General features: G+C 49.6%; 1 protein-coding gene and 1 long non-coding RNA gene across 3 annotated transcripts in view; one reads left to right on the forward strand and one right to left on the reverse strand.

Annotated features, from left to right (window-relative positions):
* The window catches only part of LOC104681266, a 106,511-nt gene that overhangs the window by 56,327 nt on the left and 31,443 nt on the right, over positions 1-18,741 (forward strand). The window lies entirely within an intron of this gene.
* ST6GALNAC1 (ST6 N-acetylgalactosaminide alpha-2,6-sialyltransferase 1) overlaps positions 9,529-18,741 on the reverse strand; it is a 29,575-nt gene continuing 20,362 nt past the window's right edge. The window contains exons 4-11 of the mRNA XM_010387512.2: positions 13,614-14,313; positions 12,330-12,498; positions 11,974-12,145; positions 11,413-11,551; positions 11,075-11,178; positions 10,792-10,881; positions 10,605-10,704; positions 9,529-10,313 (exon numbers count right to left, since the gene is read on the reverse strand). Of these exons, the coding sequence (XP_010385814.2) occupies positions 10,116-10,313; positions 10,605-10,704; positions 10,792-10,881; positions 11,075-11,178; positions 11,413-11,551; positions 11,974-12,145; positions 12,330-12,498; positions 13,614-14,313 (1,672 nt within the window). The 3' untranslated portion in view covers positions 9,529-10,115. The remainder of the gene's footprint in view (positions 10,314-10,604; positions 10,705-10,791; positions 10,882-11,074; positions 11,179-11,412; positions 11,552-11,973; positions 12,146-12,329; positions 12,499-13,613; positions 14,314-18,741) is intronic.

An 18,741-nucleotide genomic window follows, 5' to 3' on the forward strand; every position in this document is an offset into this window, starting at 1 on the left:
AGTAACTGAAAATAATGGAAAGCAGATCTTCCAGGCTGTGCTGGGTTGAATAGCATCCCCACAAAATTCATGTCTGCTCAGAACCTGTGAATATGACCTTACAGGGTCTTTGCTGATGTAATCAAGTTGAAATGAGGGCACAGTGGATTCGTTTGGGCCCAAATCCAATGACCGGAGGCCTTACAGAAAGGGAAATTGGAGCATGAACACACACCAGGGAGCTGGTGGAGGCAGAGGTTGGAGAGATAGCGAGGGCACCAGGAGCTAGGAGAGAGGCATGGCCCTCAGTCTCTAGAAGGGCCTCCAAGGGCCAGGGGCTGAGGAGAGGCAGGTGCACCAAACAACTCAACGACCCTGCTGCTTGCGAGTCACTGCCTTTGCAGGGCCTCGGAGACCCGGGGACTGACCTGGGTGCTGACTGCACGTGCCAGGGATAACCCTGGTTTGCTTCTCATTGGACGAGGCTCCTGTCAATCACAGAAAGGCTTGGGATGGGGCTCTCACTGTGACATCTGGGCCTTTTTCTTTAACTGGTCAAGCAAAGGGGCGGGACCTGATTGGCTGCAGGTTTGAGCGACAGTCATCTCCCCCTCTAGACTGGAAGGAGACCGGCAGTCACTGAAGCTCCTGAGCTGACGACTTCCGATGTCCCAGAGTGGCTCTGGGGGGGATTTAGAGGTTTTTGGAATTTCCCATCAAAGGTGGAGGCGGGTTTTACACCTCAACCTAGAACAAATCACCCGAGTGTCTTTCCTAATTTCCCTTTCTGAGTAACTGAGATTATAGCCTCCAGGGTGGCTTTACTAAGACTTCTGGACCTGACAGGATTCTTCTAGAATTCCTCAGCTGCCAGGTGCTCTCACCTTCCCTCAATCCCGATGAGAAGCAGAATAACCAGATGTACAAAGAATTTGAATTCCATTTGTACAAGTACAGAGAGACAGCTGCCAAGGAGCTCTGTAGGAACGCGGACTTTGAGCATCTCAGAGGGTGGCCCTCTGGCGCATGGCTTTCCCGCCCAGGAGGCTGGTGGTGGCTGCCACATCAGGTCTCTGTGAGCAGAGATGAAGACTTTGCAAAAAAAAAAAAAAAAAAAAGGATAAAATTGTCTCGCTTTTTTGTATTTCCCTTCCCAGAAAAACAGCCTTGACATATGCTGCGGAGACAAGATCCGTGAACAGGTGGTAAAGGAATATGAATGGAAAACCCTGGAGGCGTTTGTGCTTCCGCTCTAGGGCCGGGAGCTGCCTGGCTGTGATTTTAACACCTGACTTCCCAAAGTGACGTTTTCCTGGAGAAACAGGGGCTCTGTTTACTATGATGGAATTCAGCATAGCTGTTGTAGGGGAAGAAAAAACATTTTTTTTTCCTTTACCTCTCATAAGTTCTTAGCTGTGCTGGCCTCCTGGAATAAAAAGACAGATTAACAAGAGAAAGACAAGGTGGTGGCTCATACCTGTAATCCCAGCATTTTGGGAGGCCAAGGTGGGCAGATCACTTGAGGTCAGGAGTTCGAGACTGGCCTGGCCAACATGGTGAAACCCCGTCTCTACTAAATATACAAAACAGCCTGATGTGGTGGCACGCACCTGTAATTCCAGCTACTTGGGAGGCTGAGGCAGGTGGATCGCTTGAACCCAGGAGGTGGAGGTTGCAGTGAGCCAAGATTATACCATTGCACTCTAGCCTGGGCAACAGAGCAAGACTCTGTCTCAGAAAAACACAAACAAAAAAACGAGAAAGAGCGAGACCCTGTCTCAAACAACAACAACATCCCAAAAAACAAGAGAAAGACAGAGGTTCGTCAGCACGCAGATTTCCTGTGCGCACGGGAGATGCCCTGGGAGTGCCTGGCTCTCAAAGAAGTGGCTTTGAATCCCAGCTCATGTGGCATCTTTCACAGAGAAGAGTATATCTTTTTTTTTTTTTTGAGACCAAGTCTCACTCTGTTGGCCAGGCTGGAGTGCAATGGTGCGATCTCGGCTCACTGCAACCTCCACCTCCCGGGTTCAAGCGATTCTCCTGCCTCAGCCTCCTGAGTAGCTGGGATTATAAGTGCCTGCCACCATGCCTGGTTAAGTTTTGCATTTTTAGTAGAGATGGGGGTTTCACCATGTTGGTCAGGCTGGTCTCGAACTCCTGACCTCGTGATCCACCCGCCTGGATCCCAGAATCCAAAGAACTGGGATTACAGGTGTGAGCCACTGCGCCCGGCTAGAGAACAGTACATCTTTAGAGAAGTTACCAGGGAAGAGGACTTTGGGTGTCGAGGGGCAGCCCCTTGGGGAAGGCACAGAGCTGGCAGGTGCAGACTGGTTGGGGAAGCCTGTTCCTGTGGATGCCTCTGGAGCTGGCTCCAGGCCCACAAGAGCACAAAGATGTCTTCAGTGTTTCAGCTTTGCTCTCCGTGGTAGAAAGGGGAGCAGGATAGCTTCTGTCTCTGTAAATGGATGTCCTGCTTTTATTATTACTATTATTATTATTGAGACAGAGTCTTGCTTTGTCACCCAGGCTGGAGTGCAGTGGCACAATATTGGCTCACTGCAACCTCTGCCTCCCGGGTTCAAGCAATTCTGCTTCAGCCTCCTGAGTAGCTGGGATTACAGGCACTCGCAACCAATCCCAGCTAATTTTTGTATTTTTAGTAGAGACGAGGTTTCGCCATGTTGGCCAGGCTGGTCTCGGACTCCTGACCTCAGGTGATCCACCCACCTCGGCCTCCCTAAGTGCTGGGATTACAGGTGTGGTCCACCACGCTGGGCCTTGTCCTGCTTTTAGGCAAACAGGGTGGGCAGAGCTTTCTGGACCTGCTGCTTCAGAACTGCCTGCGTGTTTTGGAGTGGCATCCACTGGCCTCCCACACTCTATTTCTTGGGGAACCTCAGTCTCTCGGTGCCTTCACCACAGTCATAGGCCATGCTGCGTACAGTGTTTGGGAGGAGAATGGGAGAGACCTGGAGTCTTGGCTTGTGGTAGTTCTCTCCAGTGATGTGGTCAAACTCATCTGATAAAGACCATGGGGGACATGTCCATATGTCCACAAATTAGATTCATTAGCTTATTCTAGCAGGGGAGTTACTGGTTCACACTAGAGGCACTGTGGGCCGCCTCCCCATGCAAAATAAGGGACATGTGGTTATAGGATTTGGGGAAGGATGGAATGGCGGTAAAATGTAAATGAAGCAGTTATTCAATAGGTTTAAAACAAATATAGTGAGAGCCTGTCTCTACAAAAAGTTTTAAAAAATTATCAGGTGTGGTGACATCCACCTGTGATCACAGCTGCTCAGGAGGCTGGGGTGAGAGGGTCACTTGAGCCCAGGAGGTCAAGGCTGTAGTGAGCTGTGATCATGCCACTGCACTCCAGCCTGGGCAACAGAGCAAGACCCTGTCTCAAAAAAAAAAAAAAAAAAAGAATAAAAGAAAAAGAAATTTGCTGGATGAATAACTTCAGACTGGAGTTGAAGGCCTGGCCCTCAAAATTGACTCAAGGTCCTGTTTGTTTGACATAATTAAGAAAAATGTAGAATGTTGTGCTCATTCTGGTTATCTGAAGCTCTGCACCTGGATTGGGATTGGGGCTTTTCTCTGTGTCAAAGGACCCGCATGCTGCTGAGGCAAGAGTGGGGTGTTCCATCCTCCAGGCAAGAACGGCTTGTTCCATTCTCACTAATGTGACTTCAAACAGCAAAGCTTGTCATGGTCTTTGATTTTAGCAGCCAAGATTTCCCAGTTCTATGTCCTTAATGCTAATGAACAGAGCCACGTTTGTATGTGTTCACGGATGAAAAGCAGGTCAGACAATAAGCAGGTGGTTTCATCAGGCCATCCGTATGGGGTATCAGGCTATTACTATTCCCTCCAGACTTCTATTTCTTCTTCTGTTTGTAGGGAAGAAGCAGATACAACTAGAAGGGTTGAGGAGAATGCGGGTGTGGGGGCAGGCTGGCAGGACATGAATTTGCCAACTTGTCTGTCATGTTTCAGACAGTTTCAGAGAGATTCTTTAATCTTCCCCTTTATTGTACAAACCATCTGGAGGACAGAAAAAACAGTTTATCAATAGGGAAGATAATTCGTGGAAAATGTGTATGTAATTTTAGGTTGATCTTGAACTGCATTTAAAGCTACACATTTTTTGGCTGGGCACAATGGTTCATGTGTGTAATCCCGGCACTTTGGGAGGCTGAGATGGGTGGATCACTTGAGCCCAGGAGTTCAAGACCAGCCTGGGCAACAGAGTGAAACTCCATCTCTACTAAAAGATACAAAAAAAATTAGCCAGGCGGGCTGGCGGGCTCCTGTAGTCCCAACTACTCAGGAGCTGAGGCAGGCGAATCGCTTGAGCCCAGGAGGCGGAGGTTGCAGTGAGCTGAAATCACGCCACTGTATTCCAGCCTGGGCGACAGAGCAAAACCCCATCTCCAAAAAAAAAAAAAAAAAAAAAAAAAAAAAAAAAAAAAATTAGCCAGGCCTGGTGGTGCACGCCTGTAGTCCCAGCTACTCAGGAGGCTGAGGTGGGAGGATCGCTTGAACCTAGGAGGTGGAGGTTGCAGTGTGCTGAGATCACGCCACTGCACTCCAGTCTCGATGACAGAGTGAGACCCTGCCTCAAAAGAAAAAGATTTTCTTTCTTATGTATGTGTGTATGTATTTATTTATATCAGTATGGACTCCTAGATTACCATTTGTTGAATGTGTTGAAATTCGTTACCATCATTACCAATTTTCATTCTCAAATAATCTTGTATTGAGCCAGCGGGAGCGTCTTTAGGCTGACTTCTGTGTTGTTTTTATGTGTCCCGTTCTTTAAGCACTTCCTTACTTTCTAGAACAATAAAATGTTCCAGGTTCATTTTGTACCTTCCCTACCCCAGCCCTGGAATCAGCCATTTCTCTCTAAGAAGTCCTGGTTGCTTATGGTGAAGAATGCTATCTAGGAACCCAAGATGACACGTGCTCACTGTTAGCGGAGTTTCGTTGAATCTGGACTCTATTCCTTGACATGTCCAGGGAAGATATGTATACGCATGTGCATGTTTATAGGCAGATCCCCACCCATAGATTTCTTCTTTAGATCTTTTTTTTTTTTTTTTTTTTTTTTTTTTTTTTTTTTTGAGGCGGAGTCTCGCTCTGTCGCCCGGTCTGGAGTGCAGTGGCCAGATCTCAGCTCACTGCAAGCTCCGCCTCCCGGGTTTGCGCCACTCTCCCGCCTCAGCCTCCCGAGTAGCTGGGACTACAGGCGCCCGCCACCTCGCCCGGCTACTTTTTGCATTTTTAGTAGAGACGGGGTTTCACTGTGTTAGCCAGGATGGTCTCGATCTCCTGACCTCGTGATCCGCCCGTCTCGGCCTCCCAAAGTGCTGGGATTACAGGCTTGAGCCACCACGCCCGGCCGATTTCTTCTTTAGATCTAAAACCACAAGTGCATACTGATACCTTCAATTCTAGTCCAACACCAGAGGGTTCATTGTTCATTATCGTCTTGCCTCTTTCCATAATTGTAACTATTTTTGACGATGAGACACAGGAGTTCCATTTTCCTTAACATATTTTCTTCTTTGTAGAATCCTACAATTCATTGAAAGTGGCTTCAGAATGATAAAGCAGTGTGAAAAACAAACGTCCCCACCAACTAGAGTTCACTGTTTGTTATCCTTTTTGTCTTTATTTTGAAGATATGTGATTGAAATATTGTTTTGCCCCTTCTGTGGGGTTATGAATTAGGTTTTAATATTAACTTAAAAAATTTTTTTTAATTTTAATCTTTTATATAGAGTCTTGGTCTGTCACCCAGGCTGGAGTGCAATGGCTCGATCTCGGCTCACTGCAACCTCTGCCCCTCAGGTTCAAGCGATTCTCCTGCCTCAGCCTCCTGAGTAGCTGGGATTACAGGCACGTGCCATCATGCCTGGCTAATTTTGTATTTTTAGTGGAGATGGGGTTTCTTCATGTTGGTCAGGCTGGCCTTGAACTCTCGACCTCAGGTGATCCGCCTGCCTCGGCCTCCCAAAGTGTTGGCATTACAGGCGTGAGCCACTGCACCTGGCCCGATCCAGCTGTTTCTGTACATCACTTCCCTTTTCTGTCTATAAGTACTGCCTACCCAGGTTGCTGGGTAGAGCTCTCTGAATCTTCACTGGTTTAGGGTGCTGCCTGATTCATTGTTTCTTTGCTCAACAAATCTTCTAAATTTAATTTGTTTAAAGTTTTTCTTTTCCCTTTTTTTTTTTCCTTGTTTTTGTTTTTGTTTAATAGAGACGGGGGTCTTGTTATGTTGCCCAGGCTGGTCTTGAAATCCTGGCCTCTAGTGATCCTCCTGCCTCAACCTCCCAAAGTCCTGGGATTATAGGAGTAAGCCACTGTGCCTGACCTGCATTTCTTACTATGAGTCAACCTGAACATTTTTTTCACATGTCTAAGAATCATTTTTACATCTTTTTTGGGGAGTTGCTGTTCATATTTTTTTGCCTATTTTTCTATTTGGTTTTCGGTCTATTTTCCTCAAAGTCCTTTTATATATATACACACATACATACACACACCCTTTATCCATGATATATGTGGCAAATATTTTCTCCCACTTTTTGTCTTTTGACCTCATGGTGATTTTTTTCATCATGCAACATTTTATTAATGTTCTTTTTTTTTTTTTGAGACGGAGTCTCACTCTGTTACCAGGCTGAAATGCATCTAGGCTCACTGCAACCTCGGCTTCCCGGGTTCAAGCAATTCTCCTGCCTTAGGCTCCTGAGTAGCTGGGACTACCATGCACGGCTAATTTCTGTATTTTTAGTAGAGATGGGGTTTCACCATGTTGGCCAGGATGGTCTCGATCTCTTGACCTCATGATCCGCCCACCTTGGCCTCCCAAAGTGCTGGGATTATAGGCATGAGCCACTGTGCCTGGCCCATTTTAATTTTATGTAGTAAAATTTACCAGTCTTGTATTGCCTTTGGATTGTGAGTCCTAATTAGAAATCTTTGTCTTACATTCTGGTCAAAGAGCTACTTACCTATGAATTCTTAGAACTCTTGTCATTTCTTTCTTTTTTTTTTTTTGAGACAGTCTTGCTCTGTCACCCAGGCTGGAGTGCAATGTTGCAATCTCTGCTCTCTGCAACCTCCGCCTCCTGGGTTCAAGTGATTCTGCTGTCTCAGCCTCCTGAGTAGCTGGGTTTATAGGCACGTGCCACCAGGCCTGGCTAATTTTTGTATTTTTATTAGAGATAGCGTTTCACCATATTGGCCAGGCTGGTCTCGAACTCCTGACCTTGTGATCCACCTGCCTTGGCCTCCGTCATTTCATTTTTTTACATTTAGATCTCTGAACCATCTGGAATTTAATTGTTGATGGGAGTTACAGACCTAGTTTGATTTCTTTCTAAATGACCACCTGGCTGTCTGAGCACCGTTAATCACAGGGCTTGGGTCTATTTCTGCACCTTCTATTCCATTCCACTGGTCTGTCTATTCCTGCTTCAGTACCACACTGTTTTAATTATAGAGACTTGATAGTATGTCTGAATATTTGGTAGAGGTAGACCTCTCATAGCCTTTCTTTCGCAGGTATTCCTAGCTCTTCTTACATTTTTATCCTCCATATGAGTATGTGTATCAGTTTAGGCTCTAGAAAAGATGTTTTGGCATTTTATTGGAATCACATTAAATGTATTAATTAACTTGCCGAGAACTGACATATTTATGATATTGGGTCATCTTTTCCAAGAACGTAAGATGACTTGGCTTATTCAGATCTACTTCTGTGTCTTTCAGGAGTGTTTTAATGTTTTCCTCATACAGACATTGTTGCTCTTGTAAATGGGTTTTCTCTACATTATATCCTCTACTTGATTATTTATGTTTATGAGTTATTGATTTCCATATGTTAATCTTATATCCTGCTAACTTACTATAATATGTAGCCTATTTATCACAGTTTTCGTCTTCTTTTTCTAATTCTTATGCCTCTAATTGACCTATCTTTTCTAATTCTATTGGCTTACACTAGCAGAGTGAGCTAACCCATCAGTGTATTCCACTTTGGACACAGAGTAGCACTCAGTGAGGCTCAGTCCTTAAGTTTAGGTAGCCTGAGTTTAAATTTGAGGAGGCCAACATGGGGGTAAGGGGCTCTCTGCCCGTGGCTACTCAATTTCTCTCCTGCTCTGACCTGATGTGGTGTCCACCCTGTCAAAGTCGTTGTGACTAGAGCTTTGTGGGGGAAAAGCATTTATTGGTCTTCAGACCAGAGAAGCTGGGGTTAGGCTGCAAACGCCCCCGGCCTGGTCTCCCCGGGGTGGTCCGGGGCCCACCCGCCTCTTGCAGGGTGCAGGGCACCGGGAAGGGGGCGACCCAGGCGGATCTGACCTTCAGCTGCCAGCACAGAGCCGCCGCCCCCGCGCCCGACAACCCCCTGCAAACTCCCGGACCCGGTCCAGTCCCAGCCTCCGGCCTGTCGCGCCCGGGCCTGCAGCCCCGGGGATGGTTAGAGCCTCGCGTGTCTTCGCCTCACTCTCCGCTCGTTACCGGCGCTTCTCTCAGGCCCGCACGCAGCTCCGTCCTTCAGGTTGCGGCGCAGAGGCTGACCGCCGCCCGGCCCACGCACACGAGCTCCTCCTTTGGAGGCAGCGGCGCCAATGGCCCTTCTTACCCAAGGGCACCCCCGATCAGCGCCCTGCCAAATCGGCCCTGTCCATCCCAAGGTTCGCGGTGTATAGAAGCCACAGTGGCGGAGTTCTGCACGTGGGTGGCGCTTCCTTCCACCCGTGTGCAGAACTAAGGAGCCTGAGGTGCCGCGGAGGACAGGGCCCCGCGAACAACAGGGCGCCGAGCTGCCGCCACCTGCCGCCCGGAGCTGGCACTGCACCCTTTTAGTGCAAAGCAAATCCCTGTCCCATTGGTCCCCTCTACCATGAAGTCTAAAGGGTAGCTCCTCTGTCTCGCTTCCACTCTCCTACCAAGGGTCCTTTATTCTATTTACTTATGTATTTATTGTTATTATTATTATTATTATTATTATTATTATTATTTTATTTTTGAGACGGAGTCTCTCTCTGTCGCCCAGGCTGGAGTGCAGTGGTGTAATCTCAGCTCACTGCAACCTCCGCCTCCTAGGTTCAAGGGATTCTCCTGTCTCAGCCTCCCGAGTAGCTGGGATGACAGGCGCCCACCACCATGCCCGGCTTACTTTTGCATTTTTAGTAGAGACGGGGTTTCACCATGTTGGCCAGGCTGGTCTCGATCTCCTGGCCTCAAGTGATCTGCCTGCCTTGGCCTCCCAAAGTGCTGGGATTAGAGGCCACCGTGCTTGGCCACTTTATTTTATTTAGAGTTGTTAGGGTTGTTCCAGGCTCCAGAGTCCAAATCATGCAGATAGAGCTCAAAGGGTAAGGTGAACTGAAATGTCTTTGGCTTAGCTCAGTTCTCGTCGTGGAGGTTTGAGAAAGAAAGCAGGTTGATGGGAGAATAGAAGAATGAAGGGACCACGTGCAAAACTGGTCCCTATCCACTGAGTAACAACTAAGGTGCATCTTCACTGTACAAAATTTATTTGCATTTCCATGGACAACATATCATTTGTATTATTATCAGTTTTCTACAACACATAGAGCTGTCAAATAGCTTAAAGACAAGGACAGGTATAGACCCTTCTAGAATCAGATAACCCCTAGAAAGGTCTTCTAGACAATCTGTAGTGAAGTTAAGTAATACCTTCAAGATTTCACAACTGCAAACTCGATCTGGAATTCAAACCAGATCTATATGTTTCTGTAAATCCAGGCTCTTTTCTCTGTATCAAGAAGCTTTTGGGCTGGAAGAGTGTTTTTCACCAGGAACTGTGGTATTCACCACTTATCACCCCATTTCGTTAAAAATCCCTGGCCTCAGGAATCTCCACCAGGACCGACCGCAGTGTACTGAAGAACTTCAGAACCTTACTTAGCCATTTGCCATCTTGAGAGAGTCTTGTCCTTGGCTCAAGTGTTCCCTCGGAACTCCTGAAGGGCTTGGAGCTTGGTCTGAGCCCTGGGAAAGGATCAAAGAGTCTCAAGAGCCCCACTGTATCCTGTGCCTTGGAGCAGGCAAGGAGACCACGGCAGCCCAGGCCCCGGTCAGTTCTTGGCTTTGGTAGTTCCAGGACTGGGACGCTGGTATAGCCAGATTATTCCTTCATCGTGTAGCCGCTTCCAGACTTCTCTCTCCAGCTTGAAGTCATGATTTGTGTAAAAGATCAGCCGCTTCCATGATGTATCATAGTAGTGATCAGAAAAGCGCTCGTGGCCCTCGGTGATGAAGCCATAGGCACTCACCTGCATCAAGGTTGGAGGAGAAACAGGGCTTGTAGCTGCTGTCGCCCAGGCTTCTTCTCATGGCTAATTCCATGTTGAGGGGTGGGGGTTCTTTTCCCTGGCTCCATCCCTAGGGGTCTGGGTGCAGGTCCCTGGATACGCACGCATAACTGCATGCACCCATACTTATGCCCACCCTCCTTCCCACCAGGGCTGTGCACCCAGCCCATCCATTGTCCTATGCTGAGCAGGCCCAGGAATAGCTCCCAAGCTGTTTCTTCAGGTATTTCTGTAGCTGCAGTGGAGCCTTACCTGGTCACAGAGCTGAAGGGCAGTGAGCAGCAGGAGGGCCCCAGTGGTGGGGCGGTATATCCTCCAGTGGGCACCATCCAGGGTCTTAGACCTCAGAAACCTGTGAAATGCCCCAAGCCCCCAACTGTCAGGAGGCTGCAAGGATAACAGGGACCTGGGCTACGTGTCATGTGCTTTCTGCTCTAACCTGTTCTTCATGTATCGGAGAAAGTCTGGGTGCAGCAACAGGTACCTGTCCATGTGCAGGGCTTCCCGAAAAGCTTCCTGGGGTCTGTGCCTATGGTTAGGAAGGGGTCATTCAGACCCAGCTCCCTTACCTGGCCTGGGGTGGGCCAAGTCAGGGTCATGAGCATGACTGGTGTCCCATCTCCAGGTGATAGCTAAGGCTGTCCCCACCTGTCCAACCCTTTAGAGCCACTCACGACATGGCTCAGCCTGGGATAAGGGGAGGGCAGGAGGAAAATGGGTACCTGAACCAGAAAAGGTTTTTTGACGTCACCGTCTGATTCGTAAGCAGCGCTTCCAGCCACTCATAGTCCCGGGTGCCTTCCAGGAAGTGCAAGTAGCGGACGTCCTGAGGACCAAGGACAGGGAGTGGTCCAAAAGTACTGCCTTCAGGACAACCAGCGGGGGCCCAGCTCTGACTCCAACTGCCCACTTGCTGTCCTCTGGACTGGTCTCACTGTCCTCCCCACTCCTGCCCTTTCATCCAGACTCCATCCAGAAGAAAGCCTCTCCTCTCCCTTCTCACCGGTGTGCTCCCTCATCCAGAGTCTGGGTGTGGCCAGGCTCCTTCCTCTTTGCTCACCTTCCCGAGAGGCACGTTCTTGAAACCCCGATTGCCCAATATAAGGAGTGACTGGGTCAGGGAGAAGGCAGTAAAGCCGTAGAAGGATGTCCGAGTCCCCACATCCTGTTCATAGCCTTTAATGAGAGCTCCGCTCAATCTGTGCAGAAAGATACAATCAGATGGAACAGGTGAGCAGAGGGGGAAGATTTGTGTAGGTGGATGGGGAAAGGAAGGAGAAATGGGGGAGGTAGCAGTTACATGCTGAAATTCTCTGGAGAGCCCAGGAATTCCACCTTCCAGATGCAGCCATGGAACATCCTATGGGTCTCTCAGAAGAGTCCATGTCTGCAGGAGAGGGGCAGGAGAGGAGCAGGAGAGGGGCTGGAGAGGGGCAGGAGAGGGGCTGGAGAGGGGCAGGAGAGGGGCTGGAGAGGGGCTGGAGAGGGGCAGGAGAGGGGCAGGAGAGGGGCAGGAGAGGGGCTGGAGAGGGGCTGGAGAGGGGCAGGAGAGGGGCTGGAGAGGGGCAGGAGAGGGGCTGGAGAGGGGCAGGAGAGGGGAGCTTGGGTGGGGACAGCTTACCGGAACACATAGTCATGACTGTCTATCTCCTGGCCCATGTGGGAGTTGTTCAGGATGCCCCCGTTGCCCACCACGGCACAGGTGATGCACCGGAGGCTCCCAGCGGGGAGGCTGGCCAGGAGCAGCTGCTGCTGGGGCACTGGAGGGAAGCGTGTCACGACCTTCTGCACCACTGGAACAAGAGTGGGCGTGCTGCATTCAGAGCCCTGGGAGGGACAGGAGTCTGACCCTTCATTCCTTCCAGGTCTGGCAAACCCCAGGGAAGAGGCAGACCAGAAAGCCAGCTGCCCTCTGCCCTCTGCCCTCTGCCCTCTGCCCCGGCCTACTGCACACCTTCCCCTGGGGTAAGGACTCACAGGAGTAGTTGAGCTCCATGAAGCCAAAGGGTGGTGCAAAGTGTTCCAGGCGGTCCCACTCACTCTGGTTGAAGTGTCTGGAGTCCAGGAAGAGAGTAAGGTTGGGCAGAAAGAGTTTCTGGAGCCACAGCGACCTGGAGGCTTTGATCTTCACGGAGTCAGAGCAAGTCTATATGTAGGAGGATGAAGTTAGGAAGGGAGAGACCCAGAAAGGCCATCAGCTGGGAGCTGCACCACTGCAAGAAGGGCTGGGGCTTGCAGTTTGGAAGGCACAGCCTCTGCTACTTCTTCCATCCTGTTCTGAGGGTCTGCTCACCCTCCCCTCCCCATTGTCTGGGCTCATTGTGGTCCTGAGGATTACGGAAAATGGGTGTTCTCGGCCGTCAAGGCAAATGCACCTTTGTAAGTGTGAGAGGGGCCACATCTTGGGAATGTGGCATGTGTCCAGTGTGCTGTCAGGGCCATGTTTGCAGTCATATGTGTGTAAACGTGTGCGTTTTGTGGGCCTTCTCCCTCCTTCCCTTTATTTCCTCCCTTCCTTCCTTCCTCCCTCCCTCCCTCCCTCCCTTCTGTTGATCCTTCCTTCTTCCTGGCAGGGTCTCACTCTCTTGCCCAGGCTGGAGTGCAGTGGTGCCATCGTAGCTCACTTTAACCTCAAGTGACCCTCCTGCCTCAGCCTCCTGAGTAGCTGGGACTGCAGGCGTATACGCAGCAATATACACATTTTGGATACTGCCCTTCTGTGCAAGGACAGGTGAGAAGGACCTTGTGGGCAGGTGTGGTTAAGTCAGACTGTTTCCTTAGGGTTGGGAGAGAGTGAAGGCTATGGAATTGGCTTTGCAGGGAAGACAAGGCATTCCTGGAGACCAGAGCTGGGCGTGAGCTTGGGGTATCCTTGTCTGTGAGTCCCTCCCCTGCAGCCCCTGTGAGAGGATGGGGATTCAGGGGCCAAGCCCCAGAGTAGATCACACTCTGTTACCCCAGATGGATGACCTCCAGGCCTCAGGAGCTCCAGGGCAGGTCCCATCTCTCTCACCCCGCTTATGCCGTTCACACCAGGGGTCCGGGGCCTGCTGTTCCTCCTCCCCCATTGTGGCCATCATTGGAAGGATGGGTGGGGCAGAGTCTTGTAGGGCTGAGCTCTGCCTCATAATGAGCTTAGGGCAGGACAAGACCAAGTCTAGAAGCAGAGCCCAGGAGCTGAGGAGAGGGTGAGCTGGGCTGCCTCTCAGGAGGGGCTTCAGAGCTGGGAGCCAGAGGGAAGGGGTGGTGGCAAAAACTCACTGTCCGAAGGCCTCCTATTTCGAAGCTGTATTTTTCCTCAAAATCCCACCGAGGCTCAGACTTGAAGTTGGCAGCCTTCAGTCTTTGGTTTCTGTGCGTCGTGGGGCTCTGGAAAGGGGCAGGGGGTGGGGTGACTTGAGCTTTCTTCTCCTTGGGTGGGATGACTGCTGTGGTCACTCCTTTCTGTCTTGTTCTTGTTGACACTGCTCCTGTGAGGGCCAGCATAAGCGGCCGACTTTTGGGAATGAGCGTCTTGGCCGTGGTCGCCACTTTGCCCTGGTGCTTCACCGACACCGTCCTGGTGGCCGTCAGCTTCCTGGTCTGGCTCCCATTTTCTTGGGTCGCCTTTGTGTCCTGGCTCTTCCGTGACTGTGCCTCTGTCCTGCCAGAGGCCATCCCTGCTTCTTGCCCTCTGGGTGACAGTGTGTTCACTGTGGTCTTCTCTTTTTCTGGGCTATTCCATGCTGCCGTCTGTGCTGTGTCGGGCGCCTTGTCCTGCTCCTCCGGTGGTGCCAGGTTGGCCTCCTTTCCTCTGTCTCCGGTGGTGTGGGCTTTGGGCTGGGTTTGTGGGTTGAGGGTATTGTTCTCTGGCACTGGCTCTGCATAGATGGTTGTCCTCCTTGCTCTTGTGGGTGCCTGGGACTTAGGCTTTGCCAGGGACTGTGGAGACCTTTCTTTAAAGTTCTCTGTGCGTTGATGCCTAGGGACAGAGATAACTTTTGATGAAGGCTGAAGATTGTGGAAACAGGTCAGAAGCATAAGTAGTTTTTTTTTTTTTGATACAGAGTCTTGCTCTGTCACCCAGGCTGGAGTGCAGTGGTGCAATCTCAGCTCACTGCAACTTCCATCTCCTGGGTTCAAGTGATTCTACTGCCCCGAGTAGCTGAGATTACAGGTGCCCGCCACCAGCCTGGCTAATTTTTGCATTTTTAGTACAGATGGGGGTTTCACCAAGTTGGCCAGGCTGGTCTCAAACTCCTGACCTGACCAGTGATCCACCTGCCTCGGCCTCCCAAAGTGTTGGGATGACAGGTGTGAGCCACCGCACCCGGCCAGAAAATAGATTCAGACAAAAGCAGAATAGAATTTGAGATACGTATGTAGGACATACGGGAGAGCATCTCATCCAACAAACGTTTACTAAATGTCTATTCTGTGCAGTGTGCTGTGCAGGCACCGGGAATACAAATTTGAATAAGGCACAGACCTTGGACCTATGTGATACACGATTATTGTTATTCAAGGCAGGAAACAAAGGTCTTTGATCACTGGAGAAAGGCAGGGCCGGCCAAGGCAATATTGGAAGCAGGCTGATTACCTAGGCGAGCCCTTCCTCCATTAGGGCCTCCCCGCCTGAGCTGCAGCTGACCCTGGCTGGTATTTCCAGCCTTTCTCAGCCTCAAAGCAACACATTTATTCAGGGTTTCCAGCAGGGGCAATCTCTATTCTGACCTTGAAACTGAAGCTTAAATTTCCCAAGGGTGTTAGGAAAGGGCTGACAGCTGACAGTTCTTCCTCCTTACCTCCCAAGGATCCTTCCTCCTTGAAACACCTTTTTTTTTTTTTTAGATGGAGTCTGGCTCTGTTGCCCAAGCTGGAGTGCAGTGACACGATCTCAGCTCACTGCACCCTCCACCTCTCTGGTTCAAACAATTCCCCAGCCTCAGCCTTCCGAGTAGCTGGGATTACAGGCGCATGCCACCATGCTTGGCTAATTTTTTTTTTGTATTTTTAGTAGAGATGGGGTTTCACCATGTTGGCCAGAATGGTCTTGATCTCTTGATCTCATGATCTGCCCTCCTCGGCCTCCCAAAGTGCTGGGATTTTACAGGTGTGAGCCACCGCCCCCAACCTTTTTTTTTTTTCCTTTAGGAGACAGGGTCTTTCTCTGTTGCCCAGGTTGGAGTGCAGTAGCACATCATAGCTTACTGCAGCCTCAAACTCCCGGGCTCAAGCGATCCTCTGGCCTCAGCCTCTCAAGTAGCTAGGACTACAGGCATGCACCACCATGCCCAGCTAATCTATGTGTATGTGTGGGGGGGCCGGGGGCGGTGTGCGTGCGCGCATGCGCATCCATGTTTTTAGAGACTGGGTCTCACTGTGTTGCCCAGGCTGGTCTCAAATTCCTCACCTCAAGTGATCCTCTGGCCTTGGCCTCCCAGTGTGTTGGTATTACAGGCGTGAGACACCGTGTCTGGCCTAAACACACACATTTTTAACTGGACTTGCATAGAAAATGCCTCTGCCTTTGTTATATGACTCAGAGAAGTAGCTTGGATGAGAGATATTTCTGATCAGAAAGGAGAGATGGGCCTCAGGGCAGGGTTGGACTGAGATATGGAGCATCCCAAAAAGGCTAATGGGCTTCAAACCCTAATTCTTTCTGTATTTTTCATTTTCAACTAAGAAAAAGAAAAGGAAAAATTTATTATAAGAATAGAAAGTGTTTTAAGGAACCCAAGAGCAGGAAGTAGTTGAGCCTCTGGAAGGGCTTGGAACCAGGAATCTCTCTCTAAGGCTTTGTCTCTATCTCACCTCTCCCACTGAATCAGCTTTCTTCTTCTCTTTCGTTCTGTCTCTGCAGACAGGTCTCCTCTGCTCTCTAGCCCACGGGCTGGGGGAAGATTGCCACCACATAACACCTGTGCTGGGGACTGTGGACTCTTTTTGCTCCCAATTTTTCACTCTTGCAGGAGAAGACTATGGCCCCCTTGGGTCCTATCTCCATCCCTTTCCAGGGGTCTTGGTCACATACTATGTGACATTCTGGGGCTCACTCTGTGCCTGGGAGGAGGACACTTTCAAGAGGAAGAGGGGGTTATTGGTTCATGAACTGGGAAAACACCCCCAAAGTATCCATTCTGAAAGAATGCCACTCAACACAGAGTGAAAAACCTGAGGGAGTGAAGAACACATTCTTCATCAATTCATTCCACATTTGCCTGGTAGAAGGTCTGAGTGCTGTGGGCGGGTGGGTGTGAGGCTCGCCACTCCTCTTGGTCTGACTACTCAGTGTAAGCTCCAAGCTCGCTTGGGTCATTCAGCAAAAACCAAGCTGTTCACTGGGTTTAACAAACAGCTCTTGTTACCCAGCAAAGCCTCTTGGTGGATTCACTTCCCAATCCCCAACCTCAAGAAGCCTATGGAAACTTCCCTTCCGAACTCCAGCAGCACTCTGCAGAGAGGGATTCTGCTGAATGACATTTCCTCTATCTTGAACATTTTCATGGATGTAGCTGCCTGGCTGGCAGGCACCTTAACTTGGCCGTGGCGGGGAGACATGATGAGGCAGGGGTAGTTTTTGACCTCACACATCTCAAGCCACATAGCACGGACAGCTGGCTGTCTGCTTAGTGGCCAGACTGACCCTGAAGAGGTAAGGCACTCCTCTCTGGAACCCTGTCTAGTGGCAGGAATGGCACAGTGACTCCTGGAAGCCCTCTTCCACCACAAATCCACAATTGATTGATGACTCGTTCAGGTTTTGCCGGAAGTCACAGCAGTAACCCAGGTAGTGACAAAATTATGTAATTAAGTTTCATTTAATTCCCTATAATTAAATACACCTATGATTGCTAGGGCTGTGGGTGTTGAGATAGGCATTTCCTTATTCTCATGCATGGTATTTACTAAACGCTCAAATTATGTCTATATGCTGAGTGCCCTGTGTTCAACGTGTTCGGCCCTGTGTGGTCCTGACCCTGTGAGCTGGGCTGGGGTGTGGGATGGCTTTTTTCCATTAATGACTTCTAGTCTGGAGGCACAGGAAAATTAATCATGGATCATACTCAAGCAAAAAGCAATTTACCTGTATAATCGTAATCTACTGGGGAAGTAAAAATATAAAATGTACTTTAATAAATGAATTTATTGGCTGGGTGAGGTGGCTCATGCCTGTAGTGCCAGCATTTTGGGAGGCCAAGGTGGGCAGATCACCTGAGGTCAGGAGTTCAAGACCAGCCTGGCCAACATGGTGAAGCCCTGTCTCTACTAAAAATACAAAAAAATTAGTCGGGCGTGGTGGCACGCACCTGTAGTCCCAGCTACTTGGGAGGCTGAGGCACACTGGGCGGCAGAGGTTGCAGTGAGTCGAGATTGTGCTATTGCACTCCAGCCTGGGCGACAGAGCAAGACTCTGTCTCAATTAAAAAATAATAATAATGGCCAGGCATGGTGGCTCACGCCTGTAATCCCAGCACTTTGGGAGGCCGAGGTGGGTGGATCACCGTAGGTGGGGAGTTTGAGACCAGCCTGACCAGCATGGAGAAACACCGTCTCTACTAAAAATACAAAATTAGCTGGGCATGGTGGCACATGCCTATAATCCCAGCTACTTGGGAGGCTGAGGCCGGAGAATTGCTTGAACCTGGGAGGCGGAGGTTGCCGTAAGCTGAGATCGTGCCATTGCATTCCAGCCTGGGCAACAAGAGTGAAACTCCATCTCAAATAGTAATAATAATCAATCAATTTATCATGAACAAGAATTGCACAAAGAAACAGGAAAATAATTATCTGGCAACCTTCTCCCTCTCTGTATATATATTCTTTTTTTTTTTTTTTGAGACTGAGTCTCTGTTTCCTAGGCTGGAGGGCAGTGGCGTGTTCATAGCTCATTGCAGCCTCAACCTCCCGGGCTCAAATGAGACTCCTGCCTTGGCCTCCTGAGTAGCTGGGACTACAGGTCCATGCGCCACCAGGCCCAGCTACCTTCTATATTCTTAAGTGCACATCACCAAGGGGTGTGGGTGTTGAGATAGGCATTTCCTTACCTGGAAATACCTGGAAGTGAAGATATGGCAAAAGGTTCAAAGTTCATTTATGCCTGCAGCCATGACACACCTATTGGCCAGAGAGCAGTATTTTCCAAGAATATAGTACAAGAGATAACACAGAAATGTTGAAGTTGACTAGGATATTGAAGAGGCTGAAACTGAAATTTGAAAAAAATACCCCAATCAAAGGTCACTCACTAATAAAGCCAGTAGGAGTAGAAGATTATTTTATGGAGGATAAGAAAAGAGCTGAGGCCGGGCGCGGTGGCTCAAGTCTGTAATCCCAGCACTTTGGGAGGCCGAGACGGGCGGATCATGAGGTCAGGAGATCGAGACCATCCTGGCTAATACGGTGA

This window comes from Rhinopithecus roxellana, chromosome 19, assembly GCF_007565055.1.
Source record: "Rhinopithecus roxellana isolate Shanxi Qingling chromosome 19, ASM756505v1, whole genome shotgun sequence".
Classification (NCBI taxonomy): domain Eukaryota; kingdom Metazoa; phylum Chordata; class Mammalia; order Primates; family Cercopithecidae; genus Rhinopithecus; species Rhinopithecus roxellana.